The sequence below is a fragment of the Sitophilus oryzae genome, unplaced genomic scaffold (assembly GCF_002938485.1).
Source record: "Sitophilus oryzae breed Bouriz unplaced genomic scaffold, Soryzae_2.0 scaffold_810_pilon_pilon, whole genome shotgun sequence".
Taxonomy (NCBI): Eukaryota; Metazoa; Arthropoda; class Insecta; order Coleoptera; family Curculionidae; genus Sitophilus; species Sitophilus oryzae.
The window spans coordinates 3,210,591-3,234,058 of NW_022147429.1; the positions used below are offsets into that span (position 1 = coordinate 3,210,591).

General features: G+C 32.4%; 1 protein-coding gene across 3 annotated transcripts in view; it reads left to right on the top strand.

The window, feature by feature from the left end:
• LOC115888967 (neogenin) overlaps positions 1-23,468 on the top strand; it is a 326,830-nt gene that overhangs the window by 251,217 nt on the left and 52,145 nt on the right. For all 3 annotated transcript variants that reach the window (XM_030908855.1, XM_030908856.1, XM_030908857.1), the window contains exons 2-3: positions 7,736-7,904; positions 22,372-22,508. In XM_030908855.1, coding sequence (XP_030764715.1) covers positions 7,736-7,904; positions 22,372-22,508 — 306 coding nt within the window. The remainder of the gene's footprint in view (positions 1-7,735; positions 7,905-22,371; positions 22,509-23,468) is intronic.

The following is a 23,468-nucleotide window of genomic DNA, read 5'->3' on the forward strand; positions in this document are numbered from 1 at the left end:
TCAATATAATAATTTTTGTAAAATTACTTATATTTTTTTCAGTGTGGAATTATAAAAATTAAATTCGAATATGTTTGACAATTATACCAAAAAAAAATAAAACTTTTGAGTTTCTAAGTAATTCACACTCGCCACTGATTGCGCCCCTTTTTTATTTGCTTTACACTTTCGCGGAACGCGAACAAAACCTTATCTCCGCATGAGACAGCTCGAAGAAAGCCAGAAACCCTTCAGCCGGGCGCTATAAACTCAACGAAAAAAGATAACTTTTGAGATTAAACTGAACTGTGGCCTAGGTATGTTTAGACTGGCGCTTTCTAGCGAGTGTATTTTAAGTTTATAATTAAACATTAAATAGAACACAAAGATCTGCAAGAAAAGCAACATATGTCAGTATATGTTCCTTTTGATATACATACAAAGAATGATAAATTATATACTTTACAAGTTGGAATCACTTCAAATTGATTATTCCCAAATCTTTATTCCCCCAATATACGACTTACTATATTCACAGGGCATCTAGTAGAAACACTGGGTTTCTTGTTTCGATGTTTAGTGTCTGGTTTTTGTTCAGACGCTACTTAGAGTAGTTATCGACTTAAAAACAGTTTTATTGTTATATTGTTTGTCTTTCACCTGATCCTTTCTGATATTTTTTATATACCAAAGAGTCTAAAGCACCAACAATACATTGAAGAGGCACATCCTTTATAAAATTATTTAGTTCAGCATTAAAACATGTTTGTTCACTGCTTGTGGTACTTACTCGATGACATAAAGTTTTAAGTGTTCCTATCTTAGTTTAGATTGCAATTGAGAGAAAAACTTCGATTACACGTCTCTGCAAAACACCATCTTCTCCAAAAGCAACCCCCAGAAATGGCATAATAAGGTTAATGAAAACGAATAGCTTCCCAATTAGATTCAAATGTAGGTGATTTCTTAGCTTAATTGACTTTAAATTGGTGTTTAACGATTTTTCTATTGTCCCATTTGATAAGCCAATCAAATTAGAGGGTTCACTTGGAAAAAAGTGTGGGTAAACTAATTATGGTCTTGATTTGTTCAGTTGACATCAAAAGATGTTAAAATTCTTGATTTTTTTCATATTTTCGCCTATAGTTAAGAAATGTTGTAGAATGTAGAATGTAGAATGTTTAGAAGGGGAGTTAATCACCGCGACCTTATAGATCTATTGTGTGTTCCCCTTTCTTGAGTTATAACGAGTTATAACGAGTTATAACTCATCATACAGTCTCAGGGCTTTAAGAAAAGCCAGTATCTGAGACGGCTCCACAGAGGCCAGCTCTCCATCCTCGACATCAGACGTGCCAAGGTTCATGGCACGAATGGTCGTCGTCTCGGCGCACTCAGTGATAAGGTGTTCTGCTGTTTCCCCATTTCCCCACAAAATGTTTCCGAAATGTTGCTTTCTACGCAATATTTCATTATTACAAAAATTAAAGACCATTAAATGCGTATAATGAGTAATTTGTTCAATTCGTACACATATTCGATCAGTGGTATCGCAGAAATCGAAAGATGAAAAATGGTGATATTTACCTATTTGGCTGATAAAGACATTAAAGTGACGTTCAAACGTTCGTCAGACGGAAACAATCATTCTAAATAAGAAGCCATACAAAAGTTACAGAGCATCAAATTAGAATTTTACATCAAGTAATACATGCCGAGAAAATAAATATTTTTGCGTTCCGTCGTCCAACAATTCTGCCTAGAATGAGTATCAATTCGTTCAATTCGGATCAGTAGCATAGCTAAAACTGATGCTTAAAAATAGTTATTTCTATCAGTTTTGGCACTTCAAAAGAGCATTTCTCCATAGAAAGCTGGATGATGAAGTATTTATTGTAAAAGTAGCAGAGGAACGTGCTGATAGATTCACTGTTACGACTGCAATTGACTTATCACTGAGTTATTCACCAGTAATAAATGTTGGAGAGAGCACAGATCTGTTGATCTTACTCACAGCATTAGCACCTACCATTTCAAAGATTGTACTAAAGTTACTTCTTCTTCTTATCACGCCCTCTCCTGCCGAAGGTTGGCAATCCAAATGGCAATTGTGGCTCTGGAAACTGCAGCCCAGAAGATTTGCGCCGACGAGCGTTCAAGCCATCTCCTCAAATCTTTTAGCCATGAGTTCCGGCGTCTTCCTACTGATCTTTTCCCTTGCACTTTGCCCTATATTATGAGGCGCAGTATTTCGTATCTACCACCTCTCATCACATGACCCAGGTATTGCATTTTTCTTTCCTTGATGGTGTTCAGTATCTCTTTTTGTTTCTGCATGCGCTGGAGTACTTCATCGTTGGTGATCCTTTGTACCCATGAGATTCGCAGCATCCGTCTGTATACATACATTTCGAAGGCTTCTATTCTCATTTCGGTCTGTGAATCCAGTGTCCAGCTCTCACATCCATAGAGTAACACAGACAAGACGTAACATCTGGCCATTCGAGTTCTGAGTTCCGCACTGAGGTCTCGTTTTGTAAAAAATTATTTCATTCTCACAAAGATTTTTCTCGCTTACTCAATTCTTGAAAATATTTCTCTTTTCGGGTCGCACTGACTATTGATGTTAGCTCCTAAATACGAGACTAAAGACTAAATACGAAAGACTAATAAGCTCCTAAATACGAAAGACTAAAATTACTAATACTAGCTTAAAATCAAATATTCTGTTCCAGGAACATAGACATTACATTATTCTGACAGGAACATAGACTTACAAGATGCTGCGCTTATCTTCAAAAATAATAATGCTTGTGCTGATGAGATAGATGTCCGGAATAAAATCTTTTGTAGCCATTTATGGTGACCCTCGAAAACATACCTCATTAGACGATATATTCGCCAAAGTAGTACCCAACACAAACATAAAGATAGTCTTACAGGGTGGTCCGAATTGTATTCCGGAAACTTCGGCAGCATATTCCGCATATAAAAACAAATAAAAAAGTTCGTATAAATGTTAAGTCCTAAAATGCTTAGCTTCGGAGATAAGTTTCATTTTCATTACGATTTTTTCTAAATAATTTCTGAAGTAACGTCAATGTTTGGATGAAAATTGGTGTCTGGGAGTTTTTTGATATGAGAAATTTGATTTTGATGTCAATATGACTCCTACTAGTAGAGGGCGCCACCTACATATGTTTTAACTGTTTTGAAGCGTAATCACTTTTTGTCCGTACCTGTATAAAACTACCGAGCAAAAAAATATACATCTCTGTAACTTTTTACGTAAAAAATATCTCTTTGTAAAAATCGCTACGAGCAACCGTTTTTAAGATATTTAGAATGGAAATAGTCAATACATGTCATTATTGACGAAAAATAAACACATTGAGTAGATAGTTATAGTCTGTCCAACGAGAAGATCCTTGACAGTGATAGATGTGTCTGTCATTTTAATTTCAAAGTAGTTTACTTTATTTTACAAAGAAATAAGTTGGTACAACTGGTACGCATAGCAGGAAATTAATATATTTAAACTGACTTTTGATATTTGACTGACAAGTGATTACTTCAATATATTGTGAAAAAAAACTGTATAGAACTGAAAAAATGTAATCGAGTTATTTTATTTAATAAAAAATGGTATGTGTTAATACAAAACAAACAGGAACAAGATATATCCAACCAAAAAAATATAAAAAAAACTATTTCTTACTTTCAAGCTTTAGGATTTCTTACTTCCCGCATTTACGATTATATTATTTATTAATATAACTTATGTACAAATACAAATTTGTAATATTCCACAGGAATAAATAAAACAACATAGATAAAACAAACTATTTTATTAATAATAACACTTACCAAATTTTATACCTTAAAGGTTGATTAATTAACTTCAATCTAAATTTTAAACCAGTACCTTTTGACATTATTTTTCTGCAGTACTAAAATCTATTATTTACCTATCGTGAGATGTCGATATTTTACAGCTACTCCAGTTTTTAGTATGTCTTTAGTATGGTCCTTCTACCATATTCGAGATGCACTTATCTACGACGAGATCGTATACGAACTTTATTGATGGTAACTTTATTGGTGTATAAGACTTTCTGTCTGGGCAGCGAGTATTAACCATAAACTGTGCTCTGGGTGTACAGTTAATTTTCACTCGATTTGTCCTCTACTTGACTTCAAAAGACACAAACGTAATAACACGAATCAAAATGCATCATCTTCCAAAACACAGGGTATTTGACAAAAGTTGACACAAAATTATAACCTATAATTTGGCAAGACTTTGACAAGCGTCAAAAATCTAAAAAATCTGAAGGCGAATTCATACGCATCGGCGTCCGTTTATCGTTCATCGTTCCGTCAAACCAATAAAATTGAAATACGATCTGTCATTTTTGAAATAAACCAATAAAACTGGTTACAAACATCAAGAGACGACGGATTTATATTTAAACCCATCCATAGTTAACTTAAAAATTATTAGAAACTTTTTTTAGTAAAATAAATAGATTGGTATGGGATGTCATCTGCTTTTCTTCTGTCATCGTCTGTCGAAATCTTACCTGAGAAAAAAAACAGAGTATATTTCACTGAAATAATAAATTGAAATTTTTATTTTTTTTTAAATAATCATAAATTTTTCTGCAATAAATGATGATAAAACAGTTTCTGTTGAACTTTTGGCACAAAAATATTTCGAATTTATGATTTCAGTTTAATAACTATTTAGTCATGTTTAATTAATGTCAATGATGACAGGTATTAATAATTTCGATTCCAAATATCTCGAAAACGATTACTTGTAGCGGTTTTTACCAAGAGACATTTTTTACGTTAAAAACGTCGTAAATGTATATTTTTTTACTCAGTAGTTTTATACAGGTACGGACGAAAAGTTATTACTCTTCAAACCTGTTAAAAAATATGTAGGTGGCGCCCTCTACTAGTAGGAGCCATATTGACATCAAAATCAAATTTCTCATGTCAAAAAACTCCCAGACACCAATTTTCATTCAAATATTAACTTTACTTCAGAAATTATTTGGAAAAAATTGAAGTAAAAATGAAACTTCTACACCCTGTATCTCCGAAACTAAGCATTTTTGGACATACATTTATACGAACTTTTTTACTTATTTTTATCTGCAGAATATGCTGCCGAAGTTTCCGGAGTACAGTTCGGACCACCCTGTATATTATTCGTCGTTATTGACTACGTGTATATCGTCTAGTTTCAATCTGACATATTCTTAACTCGATCGTCTTTTTCTGTAGGATTGAACTTATTCAAACGGATGCAAACATAATATCATTTGATATACACTGGATAGGATCGACTTAGAATGACATTTAGAAACTAATCTTCCTACCTTAATTTCTTATAGTTTGTTTTGATTTAAATGTTGATCAAAAATCTAGTTTTATTTTGTTTTTTTCTTATTTAAAATGGAGAACAATCAAAAGTTAATACTCTAATATCAAAAAATGCTAAAAAACTCACTAAAATATCTGTTTCTTCATATATATCTATTATCTTTGTTTTTTTGTACAGTCTATCCTTATCTGATATTTAGAAATTGAAAAAAAACTAAGATGTATTAAGGCGGTCCCAGACACTACGTGCATTTGGCGAATATATATTTGTTAATATTGCTAAACATTAATACTAAATACATATAAATATTAAAAAATATTGTCATTGGTACTAATCTTTAAATCTTTATTATATCTACGAATACAACTATTGATGTAAAACTTTTTATCTGCATTGTTATCGATATGTGTGATAATACTACAATTACAAAACAGCTAAACGAAAAAAAAACTACTAATAAAATGAAACAGAAAATTAGGAGAGAAAAAGGATAATCTATGTGTTTACGAGCACAGAAAAACTAATTAGTGTTTGATCGACTTTTTTTAATCGTGAGAGATTAGAAACACCTCCAGAAAAAGCAAACGAACCCCTCGAAACCGGAGCGATGGACGTAATGAAAAAGAATGGATTTTGGATTAAACTGTCCAGTGGCCGCTTTTTCCAGCTTAATTGTGTTTAGATTGACATCTAGAGATTTTGGTTTAACTCCCTTTTTATTGTCGGGTTGATTTTTTTTTTCGATTCACGCAGATTAGTGCAAACATAGACGAACAAATTTTAGGATTATTTAGCTTATAATGTCATATTCTGATTGAGATTTAAATAAAAACGAAATATATACCTGCGAACTATTTCTTTAATTTTTATTTTAATATATTGATAATAGTTTTAATTCTTAACAAGGTTTTGGAAAAAAAATTAAAAGCATATTATAAATACAGAGTGTTTCAAATAACATGTCTCAAGTGGGAAGGTTCCTCACGTAAAAATAAGGTCCGATTCTGCTTAGTTTCGTGACTACAGGGTGTTAAAGTCTTTTTTTAAAAAGTTTTAAATAAGTACTCATTGATTCCTTACCAAAAAATATGAAAAAAGTTCATCAAAACATGGGTTTGGAAATGCCTAGTTTTAAAATTATCGGATGTTAACATTTTTTAAAATTAGGTCTCTTTTGTAAATTATCTTAAATTACATTATTTTTTTTATTTGAATTTGTTGTAGGTTGGACTAATAGTAATAATATTTAATAATAGATTAGATAAAATAAATAATTTATTAATTTTATTTTTAATTTCATTGTATTAATTCCGATTAATATCGTTTACCAATCTCATCAAGGAGATCTTTTAATTGGCATTAAACAGCCTATCCAATTTTGCTACCAAAAGAAAAAAATCAGTGGCGTACATGTTTTTTTTTTTCAAAAACATTCTAATGATAACTCATATGCACATCCCTGATGAATTTATCGACACTTTTTTAACATTAAAACATGTAAAATAACTTTCTTTAACTACCCTCAAAATTTGGTTCGAATCACTAAAAAAACTACACTTGAAAGAAAATTATATTAAATCGAAAAAAAAATCTTTAACGACTTTAACCCCTTGTAGCTACGAAATAAAGCTGAATCGGACCCATGAAAGATAAATCTTATTTTTACGTAAGAAATGTCGCCACGAGAGATAGCACATGTTTTTTGAAACACCCTGAATAATATAAAATTTACTAATAAAAATTTAGGATATACAATATTGAAGTTCTTTAGAAGAATTAAATATAAAAGTGGAAATGCTGGAAAAGCTGTTAAAAGGTTTACGTTGCGATAACTGACTTGTATCATTGGATTAAGTTAAAATACAGAGACATTCCATTAGCTAAAATACGTTTCTCTTTTATAAACAAAAAAAGTCTTTAAAAATGAGTCTGGGTGAAGGCCTCGGATATATCTTTTCGCTTTTGCGAGGATTTGTGAGGTGAAGGATATAATCCTGCATTAGATCATAAGATGCTTTAGGTTACGGATAATCTATGGAGTCTGCCATAAAAGATCAATCCAGATTGAAGAGATGAAAAGAAAGGCCATTGGCCACATTGTTTGAAACACAGATTCACTGTAGACCATGAAGGAAAGAACAAAAAATAAATAGGTACATTTCCAGTGGTTTATAAAAAAAAACAAACAAGGCACCTGTAGGAATTTTTAATATTCGCCCGATTAAAAACATGCGTGATATCATTTTTTTTTCTGATTGCAAGAAAAAATCTGATTTTGATTAAATTAATTTCTTTAAAGTATTTCTTAAATAATTTTCTTTTTACTAAAAATGCATTCTTCATATGATATTTCTTTTCCAGGTCATGCAGTTTTGGAATTTTCCGTGGAGCCCACCGATACGGTGGTGGAATCTGGCCAATCAGCGGTTTTGGATTGCGTGGTCAAAGCTTCCTACCATCAGCAAAGCGTCCTGATTCAGTGGCTGGATCAAGATGGTTCAAAGCTAACGTTTTTAAGTGATCTATACAGGTGAGTTTACCGGTTTTTACCTGTTCTATAAATATATAGTTCAAATAGATAAATCTGTCTTAGGAACTGGCTCGAAGAGTGCCCCACTATTGGAATTACATGTATATTTTCTTGGCAGTCGTTGGCATTAGTTGACTGTAATTATATGGCAGACATAGGCATAGTCTTCTTCTTCATTGGCCATAAATGTACATTTTTTACCTAAATAGGGCACCCCTCGAACTGTAACAATGTATATGTTGGCAAAATAAAATAACAAAATGAAACACTAATTCACCACCAGTACACGAAAACAATTAAGTTTATAACATGGACGCGCGTTTCGTTTACCATGTTAGCATCATCAGCGGGCTAGACGACCCTCTGAGAGTAGATCTCAGTGGAGCAGTTTTTTTTTTCACAAATTTATGTTGCTTGCTTTTTAAAAAAATTGTTACTCTGCTTAAATTTTTATAAGAATTTATCGATTATACACGGTGTTAAAAAAATATAACAAATATTAAGTTGACAACCAGTGTTGCCATCTTTCTGAAGTAGTATTTCCCACGAAGACGGTCAAAATTTTCCGTTTTTTTTTCTAAAAATTCCCACGAGTTCTCAAATCCAATATAGTGTCGTCTACACAATACAGTATTATGTTTTTTAACTAGATATAATTGGATATTATTTTCCAAATAAATTTCGAAATATACTTTTCAATTTTTTTTTACACAAAAAAACTCATAGCGTGGGCATAGTCGTGGCATCAAAATATACCGTCCCTAGAAATATCATATGTTAAAAAAAATGGCTTTGTAATGACGATCGTTGACATTCCTCATTTGATTTTACCGTTTTTTTTTGATCATGGTATTTACACTTAAGTATCTAAAATTCACCATGTATTCTAGGGGAGGGGATAAAAGAATAATGTCTGACGCCAACCGAGTACGGAGATACCTCTGACTTCTTCACAAAGGTTTTTTGCTCCAGAGGAAGAGGAAGGGAAAGCAAAAATAGTCCTTACCTCGAAAGAGAGTAAAGGAACGAAGAAACAGCCTGGCCACCAAAGGGCAAGAGAAAGAGTGAGAACTTTTCACCTCTGCTCCAGCAAGGAGAGAAAAAAGCCAGGATGGAAAGCCGTCCAACACCGAGAGGCAAGCAGGGCCGTATCACCAGCTTTGCCAGAACTCCAGTGTGAGTACATCGAGTTGGCGAGTCATTAACTCGAGGGAGGAGGGCCATGGTCAGGTCCTCGCAATATGAAAATATGACCTTAAATCTAAGGAGGCAATAGAGAAAGAGAGATATATCCTCTATCATAGATTCGGGACAACACTGGAGAGACCAGGTTAAAGAGGTGGAGAAAATGGAGACAGATCTTTCAGTCTCCACTTCACGGTGGTTCCAGTTCCAATCTCCACCTCTCGACTACCTCAGCCAGAGACCAGCTTCTCAACTATGAAGGACGACTATGAGCCCCAATTGTGGATGGGCGGATACCCTCATAGGATCGAGGTAGATGTCCAGAACATCTGTTGTCAAAGGGGAATGGAAAATACCATGTTCCCCTACAATAGGAAAATCCCCATGTATGATAGACTATATGATAGTTAGTGTACATGCATTTTTCTGTCTTTCTCTTGTGAGTTTTTTAGGATAATTAGGGTATGCACTGACATGTAATTTTTAGTCGGCCGACTTTGGACATGGTTGCAAAAGTGAAAACAATACATTCTTATGGAGCCGATCGGGCCAATATTTGATTACATTGCGTAGCCTTAGGCTATGCGCTGACAGGTAATTTTAATCGGCCGACTATTTAGTTGCATATTTGTAACCAATATATTCTTATGGATATATATGAATATATTCTTATGGTGCACGTGCAATCAAATAGTCGGCCGATCGACTTCATAAGTATGTATTGTTTTCACTTTTGCAACTAAATAGTCGGCCGACTAAAAATTATAGGTCTGCGCGTAGGCTTGTTTTATCGAATTTCCCTCCACAGTCCAAGTCAGGTTATTCAAAATGTCTTGTTTTTCAAATTAATATTTTTTTTAGAAAATATGCGATAATTGTTTTGAGTAGTTTTTTTTTAAATGTAATTTTTCTTTATTGAGATTTAAAACAAAAATTCTAACCAGAAAACGAAAACTATTCTAACTAATGATATTATTTGACAATATGCTATTAGTTATGCAGAGGTTGTTAGAGGAAGTTTATCTGGCAACACTGAGTGCAGTCTCGAATTATCATCGGTATCGGAGTCGATTTGTGCTCCCACCATGCTCATTCTTAATCCCGCCTACACGTTTACGAACCGGCAACACTGTATCCCCCCTTTTATTTTGCGTCTCTCTCTGTCAACCGGTCAATTGTATTATTCTCTGTCGTATCCATTAAAATCCTATACACAGTAATTAAATGACCAGGACTGTATATGTATAGTATGAGTTATAACTCAAGAAAGGGACACAATAGAGCTTTAAGATCGCGACGGTTTATCCCCCTCCCACTTATTCTACATACTACATCATCAGCAGATAATTAAAACTAGTTTTAAACTTAACTTAATTTATAATAAAATTAATTATCTGCTGATGATTAAAACTAAGTTAAGTTTAAACCGATGACGATGCTAACATGGTTACCGAAACGTGTTAAGTAAAGTATTTAGATGTATTGCAGTGAATTAAGTGTTTTATTTTGCTGTTGTTATACCAAAGGTTCCAACAATTCTAGTAATATGGTATATTATGTTCGTTCTTGCTTAATTTATTTTCCTTTGGACACATATTTATAGCTACGTCGTGTAACCAAATCCACAATGAAGCAGTTCAACGTATAAACAGATACACCGCGTCCTAAACGAAAAGGAAAAAGAGAAAACATGGCACGTTGGCATAGTAAAACCTATCGCTTTACATTACGGATGTACGAACGTCCAGCTGTCACTCCGACTGACAGCTGTAAGAAAACTTACTTCTTGTATTTCTCCCAACGCGTCGGTATTGATTAGTCCTTATGCCGTCGTCGCCGGTTGTCTTTAGGAAATGAAATTTCTTCTGTCTACTATTCGACCAACTTTGAAAACTAATATTGGTTTTGTTTCTACGGATTTTATTAAGAAAGGCACAGATATATGTAGTTATTAAATGAATTCGATTTAAGTGTTCTTAGCAAACGATATTAGTAACTAAAATATGAAGATGTTAGACAAATAGGTAAAATAAAAAAAAAGAAAAATAACACAGTTTACTAATCTCTTAGAGTCATCTTATAGTCATCTAGGGTGTTCCAATATTCTGTGGACATGTATTCTATGTATTTTTTAATCAAAGTAAGTTTATGTATTGAACACAATTTACCTCTATACAATTAATAAGGTGCTTAATTTGTGGGCAAGAGGGCATCAATCTTTTAAAAAATAAACACATTTTTGTGTGCGATTTTGAGTGCCTATGTTTTTGGTTTGGTTTGGTTGTAAATATTTGACTTTCACAAAAAAAAAACAGAAATGATCCTTGAAGGGCGAAACTACCTTCATCCCTACATAACGTCTGTTTTTTTAAAGGACCTTGTGTTGTTACATTTTTTGTCTCTATATCGCTTAGTTTTTGAAATTTTTTTCATAAAGCTGACATACAAAAAAAATATTAAAAAATGTCTATACCTATGTGGCGGATTCATCTATCCAAAAAAATCCTTTATGTGTTTTTCGCCACTGCACTGCAAGAAAAATCTACAAAATAAAATAGTTATTTTTGGTAAACACTTCTGTGTTAAACCTAAACGGACGCTGCTTGTCAGAAGTTGTGTTTACAGTTATAAAAATTTGCCTAACAAAGAAAAAAATGCTTAACGTTTCGGAAAGTTTTCTCTTTCCGTCGTCGGAAGCAAAAAAAATATAAAGAATCAAGAAAAAAACTATTTAAACTATTTAAATTGAACTATTCGAGAACACTTTACTTTTTAAAACAGATACGTCTACAAGAAATCGTTCACGTTCTAAGTTTTAAGTTCTAAGTGTTTACCAAAAATAACTATTTTATTTTGTAGATTTTTCTTGCAGTGCAGTGGCGAAAAACCCATAAAGGATTTTTTTGGATAAAAAAAAATATTTTCACATGTTGGCGCACAAAATCCAGTATGCGCTAATAGCCTGGTTGGCAAGAAACTGAACAAATTAGGTACAAAAAACAAAGTCCTCCTACTCTGGGTGCGAGCCCACCAAGGAATAGAAGGCAATGAAAAAGCAAACGATCTAGCTAGAAAAGGAGCGAACACTTCACTAACTGGACCAGAACCGATCTGCTTCCCAAGTGCAAACCAACTTAAAGCAGATCTCAAGAACCTGGAAGACTCCATCTGTAACCTGGAATGGGAATCATTCAACGGTCCAAGACACGCGAAGAAATTTCTTGCGAAAGACTTGCGACCCCGTAAAATCAAAGATTTTTCTTGATTTAAGTAAGAACTAGATTGAATTGTGAATGGTGAATGCAGATTTTGTGGGGAAAATCGCGGAACACCAAAACACGATGAGTGTGCCAGAGTGCACCCACATGACAATCATTCGTGCCATAAACTTTGGCACTACTGATATCAGAGATGGAGTAGTACTGGAGACTCTGTAAAACCGTCTTAGATAGTGGCTTTTGTCAAAGTCCTGAACTGTATGATGATATGTTATAGCTCATTAAATGGGGACACAATAAACCTATAATTTATAAGGTCGCGGTGATTAACTTCTCCCCTTTCATACAATCTACATCTACCGAGTGGACAAAAATGTGGAGTGTCAGTCAGTCATTTTTACGTTAATTGACGCTCGGATTTATTTTTGACTGATATTCTCTAACGTGCCCAAACCAAACAAAGCCCTTCTTTATTTAAAAAAAATAATAATTAACGTAAATTATGTTCAATTAACTTATTATGATTCAAAAACAAAGTAGCATTTGTATATCTGCAGAATATTGGGACACCCTGTGTTTTATTTCTCGAACTGTGTGGATAAACGAATGTCCAGCTGTCACTTGGGCTGACCCTTTAGATTAAGAGTAAAAAAGTCGACCTTTTTATGCTTTTTTTCCTGGATGGTTGCATCATTATTGATTAGTGGTTGCAGTTGACAGCTTGCCAAATTAAATTTCTTGCTGATTGTCGTTTATCCAGCTATTTAGCTAATTTTGATAAACTATTGATTTTTTGTTCATCTGAGACTAGTTACTCCAAAGCTAATATATCTAACATGAAAATGTAGGTAAATGTTAAAAGATAAAGAAAAAACCATTTCCATTCTTCATTCGAATATTTTTCAGGTAAAGTGAACACACAAAGTGTTTCATATTGGGACATTTAAGTCAGAAAACATATTTATTAAGAAATTGGAAGCTTCAAGTTGGCAGTACATATAAAGACATTAAGACAATAAACCAATGATTGTAAATTTTGAAGGAAATACGGTTTGATTTTAATACGGTCTGCTGGGTCTGATCTTTTAACTGCCATGGCAGAGACAGGCAAAAAAGTTCATAGTAGAATATTCGCCAAAATTCACTGCAGACCTGATAAGCAAAGAGAGAAAGATAGTCAGTGTTGTAGTAGGTCAATTAACAGGGTTGAATTGACATCTAAAGCTCATGGGATTGACGGACGAAACGAGGTGCAGGTTCTGTCAATCTGAAGAAGAAACATTTTATATTGGTGCCACAGCCTGGCAAATTTGCGGTTCTTTGTACTGGGCAGTGGCAGGCCATTAACACAGAGCTACATGGATGGTTCAGTCTCCAAATTGCTAGACCTTTTTGAAAAGTATAGTGCTGGAGAATGTAACAAAAGGGATCAGAAGAAGATCATAATAGATCTGAAAAAGTCGCAGTGGTTCACGCCGATAACCACCTCGAAGAATCTAATCTAATCTATAGTATATGGGTGATACATGTAAATTTAAAAAAATATATGGAAGACCTATAAAATCCATAGACTACTTTATCTTCATTTTTAACTTGTAAACGTTTTATTAATAATATAAAAGAATTAGGGGCCATAAATTTGAATATGAAAATACAAGTCGGTATACACTGACCGGCACGAAAAACGAGCACCTTAATATTTTCATGTATTTTAAAGTTTTATATATTGTGTTCTAGTGGACCGATTTTGATAATTTTTAAGCAATTTGGAGTTAAATTATTTGACTTTTTAATATATCTTTCTAAATTAGAAATGTAAGTTGTCATCGGCCATTTATACGAGGGAAAACATTATATTATATTTTGGTGAAAGTTCCAAATACCTTGTGGAGGATGTTAACAAAGCAAGAAATTTAAATATTATTTTGTCATCTAGATGTATCTTTTCTCAATAGTTTATTTTTTTGGTGATATTCGGTTTTGAAGAAGATCTAATATTTTTTCGTATTTTTATATTAAAACCATATTCTTTGCTTTTGGTCCAAGTCAACAGACGTAAAAAATAATATTTATGATTTATGAAACGTCTGTCTTTGAAAAATCGTATTATTATTGTCTGTTGGGCAATAACTCTAGCTTACAAAGAAAGTCCAAAAGTTGATTTCTACCATGATCAATTAAAGCACAGATAGCCTCTACTTCAGAACTTAAAACCATCTCTACTAGAGTAAACTTCAATAGGCAATAATAATATGACTTTTCAATGTCAGTTGCGTTACAAAAACAATAAACACTATTTTATAAGTGTATTGATGAGGACCCAAAAGCAAAGGCATGCTTTCAATGTTAAAATTGTTGTAAATCGTTACTACTTATTACCTCGTCTTATTCAAAAGCGAATATCTAAAATAAAAATAAAGCTATTAAGATGGTTAAAAAACAAACTATCCAGAAAATACGTACCTAGATGATAAAATGGTTTTTAAATTCCTTGCTTTGTTAATATATTCCACGGGGTGTCAAACTTTCACCTAAATATCCCAATAATATAACATTTTGTTTTTCCTCATATAATTGACACACGTGAACTTCATTTTTAATTTAGAAAGAAATACTAAAAAGTCAAATAACTTAGCTACAACTTACTTGGAAAATCATCAAAATCGGCCCACTAGAACAAAATATAGTAAACTTCAAACTACATCAAAATTTTCATCATCATTTTTCGTGCCGGTGAGTGTATAGCGATATGCAGAATAAGAATACTGTTTTGACTCTACCTATATTGATATAATAGATTCAAAATAAGAAGTATTTCTTCGGCTTTATGTCACACAAATTTCAAGATAGAATTAAATGAGCTGACACGGTATTAAAAATATTTTCCACATCGAGCGTTTCCATCGAAATTGCCCAACCAACCGTTTTAGCTGTGCTACCGTCGCTATGCACAGTGGTAGTTAATACTTAATACATTCAAAAATTCCAGGTTAGGGTATTCGGCATTCGGCAATGAAGGGGCCTTTTGAAGTCAGCTTATTTGACAGGCATATTTTATTTCCCATAGTAAAATATTGTAGTATGCAAAGAAAATTTACGATTTTGACAGATGATAATTTTGAAACCATATTTCAACAGCTTTTGATGTAGTAACTTTTGAAAATATTAACTTTATGGTTAAGAGATACTATTGGTAGATATAAATTCATATAATATAGTCATAGGAACTTTTGAAGTGAAACTTCTTTACGTGCGAGGGAATAACAATTCAAGGCCGTGACACGCCATGGCCTTCACACGACACGACCTTGTCGCACGAGCTAGCGAGAAAAAAAGTGGTAGGGATCGCGTAAACTCTAAAAAAACATTTGATTTAAAGCTAAGAAAATAATTAAAATAAACTTGATACCTGTGTACTAATATCCTCTGGTTGTGTGCTAGAAAGTAAATTTTCATGCATATTTTCATCGATAGGTTTGTAGCTTCTGAAAAACGGTCTAGATAAAGCATCTAGCTCATTTTCTAGCTCAGAATTAGAATTAATATAGTTAAGCAATTCGCATTTTCATTGGGAGACATTGTCATATTTATTTCAAATCAACGAGAATATTCGTATAATTTAACAAAGGTTACTGTAAACCACTATAAATACGAATTGTCGGTTAGGTTCAATTTTTTTTCTTTTCTTAATATACAGGGTGGTCCGAACTGTATTCCGGAAACTTCAGCAGCATATTTTACTGATAAAATTAAGTAAGAAAGTTCATATAAATATATATCCTATAAAATGCTTAGTTTCAAAGATACAGGGTGTAGATGTTTCATTTTTGGGGTTCCGTACCCAAAGGGTAAAAACGGGAACCCTATTACTAAGACTTCGCCGTCCGTCCGTCTGTCACAAAGGTCTATCTGATGAACCGTTATAGCTAGGCAGTTGAAATTTTCACAGATAATGTATCTATGTTGCCGCTATAAGAACAAATACTAAAAACAGAATTAAATAAATGTTTATAAATAAAAAAGTACTTTCACGAAACATTATCTTTTAAATAAGAATTTTACATAGAATTTTTCAAGTCCTCGGTGGCCGCGTGGTTAAAGGGTTAGGTCTTTACGCTGCTATGACGTTGGAGCACACAGGTTCGAATCCTAGTAAAGGCAATTCTTTTTTTTTAATTTTTACATATTTTTACATATTTATTTTTACTTTTTACATATTTATTATTGATTAATGCAATTTTTAGTAAAGCGTTTCTTCATTTTTTTTAAATTACTTATACTCGCATTCAAAATTTCAACTAAATCGGAAAAAAGTTTATATGAATAGTACGGAACCCTTCGTGCGCGAGTCCGACTCGCACTTGACCAATTTTTTATTTCAATGTTTTTCAAACAATTTCTGAAGTAACGTCAATATTTGTATGACAATTGTTGTCTGGGAGTTTTTTGATGTGAGAAATTTGATTTTGATATCACTATGACTCTCCTATTTGTAGGGGGCGCCACCTACATGTGTTTTAACTGTTTTGAGAGTAATAACTTTTTGTCCATACCTGTATAAAATTACTGAGTGAAAAAATATACATTTTCGTGATTTTCTGCTTAAAAAATGTCTCTTGGTAAAAATAGCTACGTGCTTTCCTTCTCAAGATATTTAGAATGGAAATAGTCAATACATGTCATTGACTAAAAATAAACATGTTGAGCAGATCTAGTTATTTGACTGAAATGAACTTTTTATGTTTTTAAACTAATCATAAATTTTTCTTCAAAAAAATGATGATAAAACAGTTTCTTTTGAATTTTTAGCACAAAAACATTTCAAATTTATGATTTCAGTCTAATAACTATTTAGTCAACATATTTAATTTATGTCAATGATGACAGATATTGGTAATTTCGATTCCAAATATCTCGAGAACCATTAGTCGTAGCGATTTTTACCAAGAGACCTTTTTTACGTAATAAACGTCGTAAATATATATTTTTTAACTCACTAGTTTTATACAGGTACGAACGAAAAGTTATTACTCTTCAAACCAGTTAAAAAATATGTAGGTGGCGCGCTCTATAAGTAGGAGTCATATTATTAACATCAAAATCAAATTTCTCACGTGAAAAAACTCCCTGACACCAATTTTCATCCAAATATTGACGTTACATCCGAAATTATTTTGAAAAAATCGAAATAAGATTGAAACTTCTACATCCTGTATCTGCGAAAAAAACTGCAGAATATGCTGCTAAAGTTTTAGGAATACGGTTTGGACCACCCTGTATATATGTATAAATTTAAGCGTTAACATTATTAGGTATTTGCATAAAAATGTATATTTTGAGTGATATTCCTCAAAATTTGTAAATAATGCAGGAAACAGAAATGTACAGATTACAGAAATAAATTGAAAATAATATTTATATTAAAACATCATTATATGTCAGTTTTTTAAACACGTTCTTCGAATCCTTCAATTTAATAGCTGTTAGTGAGAAGTTTCACTTCAAATATGCGCACGTAGTGCACATACTGTTTGTTTTACCGAAGGTAGATACACTATTTTTTGACACCCTATATATTCTCACCCTCTATATACTCTAGAATAAAAAGAAGAAAAAAATGCTTAATGTGAATGTTTGTTGGATTGGGTTAGTATCAGTAATAAGATATTATAATTTAATAATTAAAAAAAATGTTATGATGTTGCCTTGGGTAGGCCAACGCCTGTTTGCCTACGTTAATATACACGCCACTCAGATCCAGTGACAAAAAAAACATTATAATGGTTTTAACCATATCCACAACCATTTCCTACGCTATAACTATTTAAATATAGTTTTGATATTTATTTGAAGACGATATTTTTAACATACAGACACTGCACTATAGAAAAGCTAGAATAGTATGTTTTTTTTTCATGTTTTTTACAATTTATCCCTACACAGACTTTTTTAAGAATTTAATTTTGTTTTTATTGAACATCTCGAGAACGGAACAATGCAAACGGCAAAATCACATCATGCATTAAATTTTTGGTTACGTTTTAATTGATAGTTTAAAATTTTTGCCTTTGCTTTCCATTTATATATCGGAAATTATAAATTTTATTTCTCTTTCTCCATTGTTTTTCCGTATTTTCGAGATTCTTTCCATATTTTCTTAGTGCTTGTACCACTGTTCTCCACCTAGCATATACACACGTACTAACTTCGCTCCATGAGTTACTCTAGTTACCGCGCTCAAATAGAATTAAACCTTGAAAACTTGTTCGGTCTGATGGTTATCTTGAGGTGACAAAACCGGAGCTAACAAATTTAATTAAAGTCTGTTAACTGATCTCGCACGGCATCTGAGAAGACGCTTACTGTTAAAATGGATTTGGAAGGGAGAAGGGGAGGACGGGCTAAAAATATTTAATTTACAGGGGTAGGATTAACAAGTAAGATTAAGACTGTTTGCTGACATCCAGAGTATCATCGTGTTCAGTGCTGTGCTATTTGGTTTATTTATGTATTTTAAACGATGTTGATCGATTCGAACTTCAACTGCAACTGTGGATTAAATTAATTGAATTTTTAGTCCTTCTTAGAGACTCGTGCTCTATACAGATAGAACTCACATTTAGTTGTGATGTGTTTCATTAGTTTTCAACACCGAACGACACTATTTCAGAGCATCATTACGATACTGTTGCGGACCCGTGTGGACCCGACCTAACCTAACTATATGTCCCTTCCTCAGATAACCTTAATTAACCTTAAATATTATATGACATTTCATTTTCATTAAAGAATTGCCACCGTAATGATTAATTCGAAGTTTCGAGAAGAATCGAGTTCCACTGGAATGGAGTAGTACATACGAGAACATTCGAAACCTTCTCTACGCACCTAACGATCTATGGACTATTCGAGAAATCTTAAGCTGTGGGTATAAAAGCCGGCGGCTGTAGCCTGAAGAGGACAGATATAAATAAGACGAGTACAGTTAACGCGCAAAATTCAAAATAAATTCTTTCTAGATAAATAGTTGTAAATAGTTCTTTAAGTCTTTTATCGTTATTGTTTTTGTTAATTAGTGTTAAATAAATTGTGTTTAAATAAATTGGGACTTTCTATCCACACGGAACCGACGAAAAACGTAACAATACAGTAATTAATTTGTTTTGACCATTATGAAAAAACTTTAAATAAAAAAGTGTTAGGGGATGTTAGCAATTACATATATTGTAAGCAATTTAAAATTAGTTTGGAGTTTACAGGGTGCTTTGAAAAGATGGATGGAGATAACATTTTTTTTAAATATAAAATACCACTATATTTTTAATTTTATTTTTAGATTATGCGTAAAATTCTATAATTGTTTTATCATCATCATTTTCAGCTTATTCAACCATTTCCAATTATGGTGTAGCCTCCCTCGCATATTTAGAAACTCTCTTTGTAGTTGAGCCCATTGTTGTCTATTGTTGGCTATGCGGGCCCAAGTTCAATAAGTACTTCATGCTAACTTAATTCTTCTGTTGATTTCTGGTTGTAGAGACCCCGAGCTGTGTATTAGATGTCCCAAATATTCTTCTGCTATTTCCAGTGTTGTGTTATTTATTAGAATGTCTTTCCTGTCCTCTAGTTCGTTGTATATTACTTTAGTTTTTGCTAAATTCATTTTGATACCCACTTAATTGCTGGCTGTATTTTATATAAAATGTTATACCTCTAAAACTAATGGTTTTTGTAATTTATTTCGAGAATTATTTAAAAAAATATACTTAGATTTTAATATGGTGTGTGTTCCAACTTCAGAAATATATATTTCTGAAGTTGAAATGAATGGAAGTTCTCAAATTTGGTAGGAGAGTATTATAGAGTTGAAGTAAAAGATATTTGGTATATAAAGTTAGATATTACATGATGTTCAAAATAAATTACATTATTAGCATACAGGGTTTAAATCGTGATTTAAATCAAGTGATTTTTTTAATTTTAATCATGTGATTTAAATAAAAACAAAATAATTTTATTTAAACTTTATAATAAATCATAAATTATTATCATTTATTATAAATAATAAAAAAAATAACTGTAAAAGCTATAAAAACATGTCCTAGAAAACTATAAAAAATATTGCTATAAAAGATATAACAGTTAATAAATCGAAAAATAATTGTAAATGTTATAAAACTAGATAAAAATATCTATTCATCAATTTAAATGTTGTGCCGATTTTTGAAGTAATTTCGTGTGAATCCATTAAGCAGGACGCATATGATCGCGGAACGGAATGGATCGGAACGGAACGGATCGCAATGGAACGGAAATTTTAAAAAGTATATAATTAAGTTAGAGGCCGCACACTACCGCGGACCGGAGCCGCGAGGAATGGATCGGAACGGAAGGGAATCGCTGGGATTGCTTGCCGAGCGAATTTTTTCCGTGGTTCCACAAACCACTCAGGTTTTCAATAGAATGTTTACAAAATACGCACGATGCACAACAATTTTAAACAGGTTAGAGCAAGTTATTTATTATATTATCACGCAGTTCTGTGTTTGTGGATACGATGGATGAAGAACAATTGATTAATTTTATTCGTGGTTATCCACATCTTCATTTATTGAGTGATAAAAATTATCATAATCAACAAATGAGAGAAAATGCATGAGATGAAATTGTAAAGTATCCATCGCAAAAGAACAACACATACTAAAACTTAAACCAAGCCAGTCTAGTCGTAAATTACTCAAATATGTACAAATAATTTTTTCCGAGGAAGTCCGCGCTAATGTGCGGTGATTCAAAATTTCCATTCCGTTCCGATCCGATACGTTCCGATCCATTCCGTTCCGCGATAATGTGCGTCCTGCTTTAGACCGCTAAACGCAGGGATTTATTTTAAAATTTATGCATATAAGTGACAACAAATCACTGTTCAAATACATATCATTCGCAAAGTCTAGTTCAGAACTAGGTTCTTCTAATATAGAGACTATATCTTCATTCCCGAGAATCTATAATCGTCAGAAAATATGTTGTTTTATTTTTTTAAAGGGTTATTGTATGTTTCTGAATTCCTACCGACATTTTGGTCTGCAGTAAGTACTTTACACTTTGACATTAGATAATACATACTAATTTCATTCTCGACTTAAGACTATTTTCGAACAATAGTGTATTGTTTTATTAGGAGTAAAAATTATACCTTTTTTGACGATGCTGTACCTTGTACGTTACAGGGAGGTACAAAAAGAAATTTTTTTCTCCGAATAGAACGTAGTGTTTTTTTAAACATTACAAATAATTTTTTAATCAATTTCAAACATTGCAAATAATATAAACATTAATCGAGCAACAATTTGTACACTCATTGAATTTGAAACTTAATATCAGTTTAATAATATATTTTTGTACTTTTGTGCTTAGACGTTACAGTTCCTTACTTTTATGCCTAGATGTTAAAATGATAATAATTAATACTTTTAAGACGTTTGAAAAAAATCCTTTTTGATCTGAAGGGAGCGACTTTTTTTGCGGAATATATTGGTGACCGATGTGGAAAAAAACACGCGCGTCTTTAATTGGAAATAAGTCCTGGTCATTTGGAAATCCTATTTAAATGTTGTTTTGAATTAAAATCAAAAAAATCTGATTTAAATTAAAAAAAAATCTTATTTAAATAAAAAAAATCTGATTTTTTTTTAAATCATGATTTTTTCCAACCCTGTTAGTATACATATGAGATAAATCAGAATTGATTGACGTATTTAATTGTTTTCGGCCAAATGACTACAACTTTTGATTTTTCGGTATTTTTTTACTTTATTCGATAGAAAATGATATTCTGAATAGAATGACATAATCATATGTCAACTTTTGACATTCTCGTTTAAAAAACGTATTTGAGATTAAAAACATTTCTATTTCTTAATATTTTTTGATTCTTAAAACAAATGTAATAATGAACTTCATTATATCGTTGGCTTTAGGTGGTATCTTTTAACTTGAGTTTTTTTAAGATATTTAATGACTTATTTATTAGTATTTTTTCTAACGAGTTGTTTTTATTTCAGATCTCAGTTAACAAACGGATCCCTTTACATCAATAGTGTCAACGAAGAGCAAAGACTGACCGGGATCTATCAATGTATGGCAACATTGCCAAACGTAGGATCCATCGTTAGTAGAACGGCCAAACTCAGTATAGCTAGTAAGTTTTTAATTATATTTTGTCCCACTATCTTGATTTATATTCAAATCCAAATCATACAGTCTCAGGGCTTTGACAAAAGCCAGTATCTGAGTTCTCCATTTCCGATGTCAATCGTATCAAAGTTTATGGCACGAATGGTTGTTATCTCGGCGCACGCAGTGGTGAGGTTTTCTGCCATTTCCCCATTTTTCCCACAGAATCTGCACTCGCCACTGGGGTACTGTCTCCTCTTCAGGATTTAGAATTAATTAATGAGGTCAAAAATACGAAATATAAATATATGTACTTAGTTTTGGTTGGTTTGAAAGCAGATTTTTTTTAACTGTCAACACATTTTGTTTCTTAATTAAACCATGTATGGGGAAATGAAAGACCGAGACCAAGAGAGTCTTTGTCTTGGTCTTGCATTTGCTCATCACTAGCCCTTGGTCAGTAGCAGAGTTCGGAAAAAAAAACAGATGTGATGTTTAATTACTTTGTTAGTGGAAAATGTTAGTTTTGGCTAAGACGTAACTATTTTTTGAATACAGGTTTAAAATTTATTTGATAAATAGCAATCCGGTGGTGACTTACATACATAATATAACGATTGCGGTTGCATTTTTTTCAAGGATAGTTGTAATTAAAAAATTCGAGTATACCTTTACTAGTTTAGTTAGTAAAGCTTTTAAAATTAAGTAAAATTTGGATGAAACAAGAATAAACAATAAAACCAAAAATAAATCTCTTTTGCGGACTTCTGCGGTTATTTTCCGGTATTCAACAATGTGTTTTCTATAGATATAAGATCGAAAATATTGCTCCCGCAAGGCCGTAAAACTCCTTATTTACGACCTTTCTCTGGTATTTGAACATGTATTTTTATAAAGACAAAACTGCCAAAGCGGGAAATTGAGGAAAATTGCAAATTTATCGTTTTTCTTCGACCATTATTTCCAGTTTGGGTTTTCTCGTTAC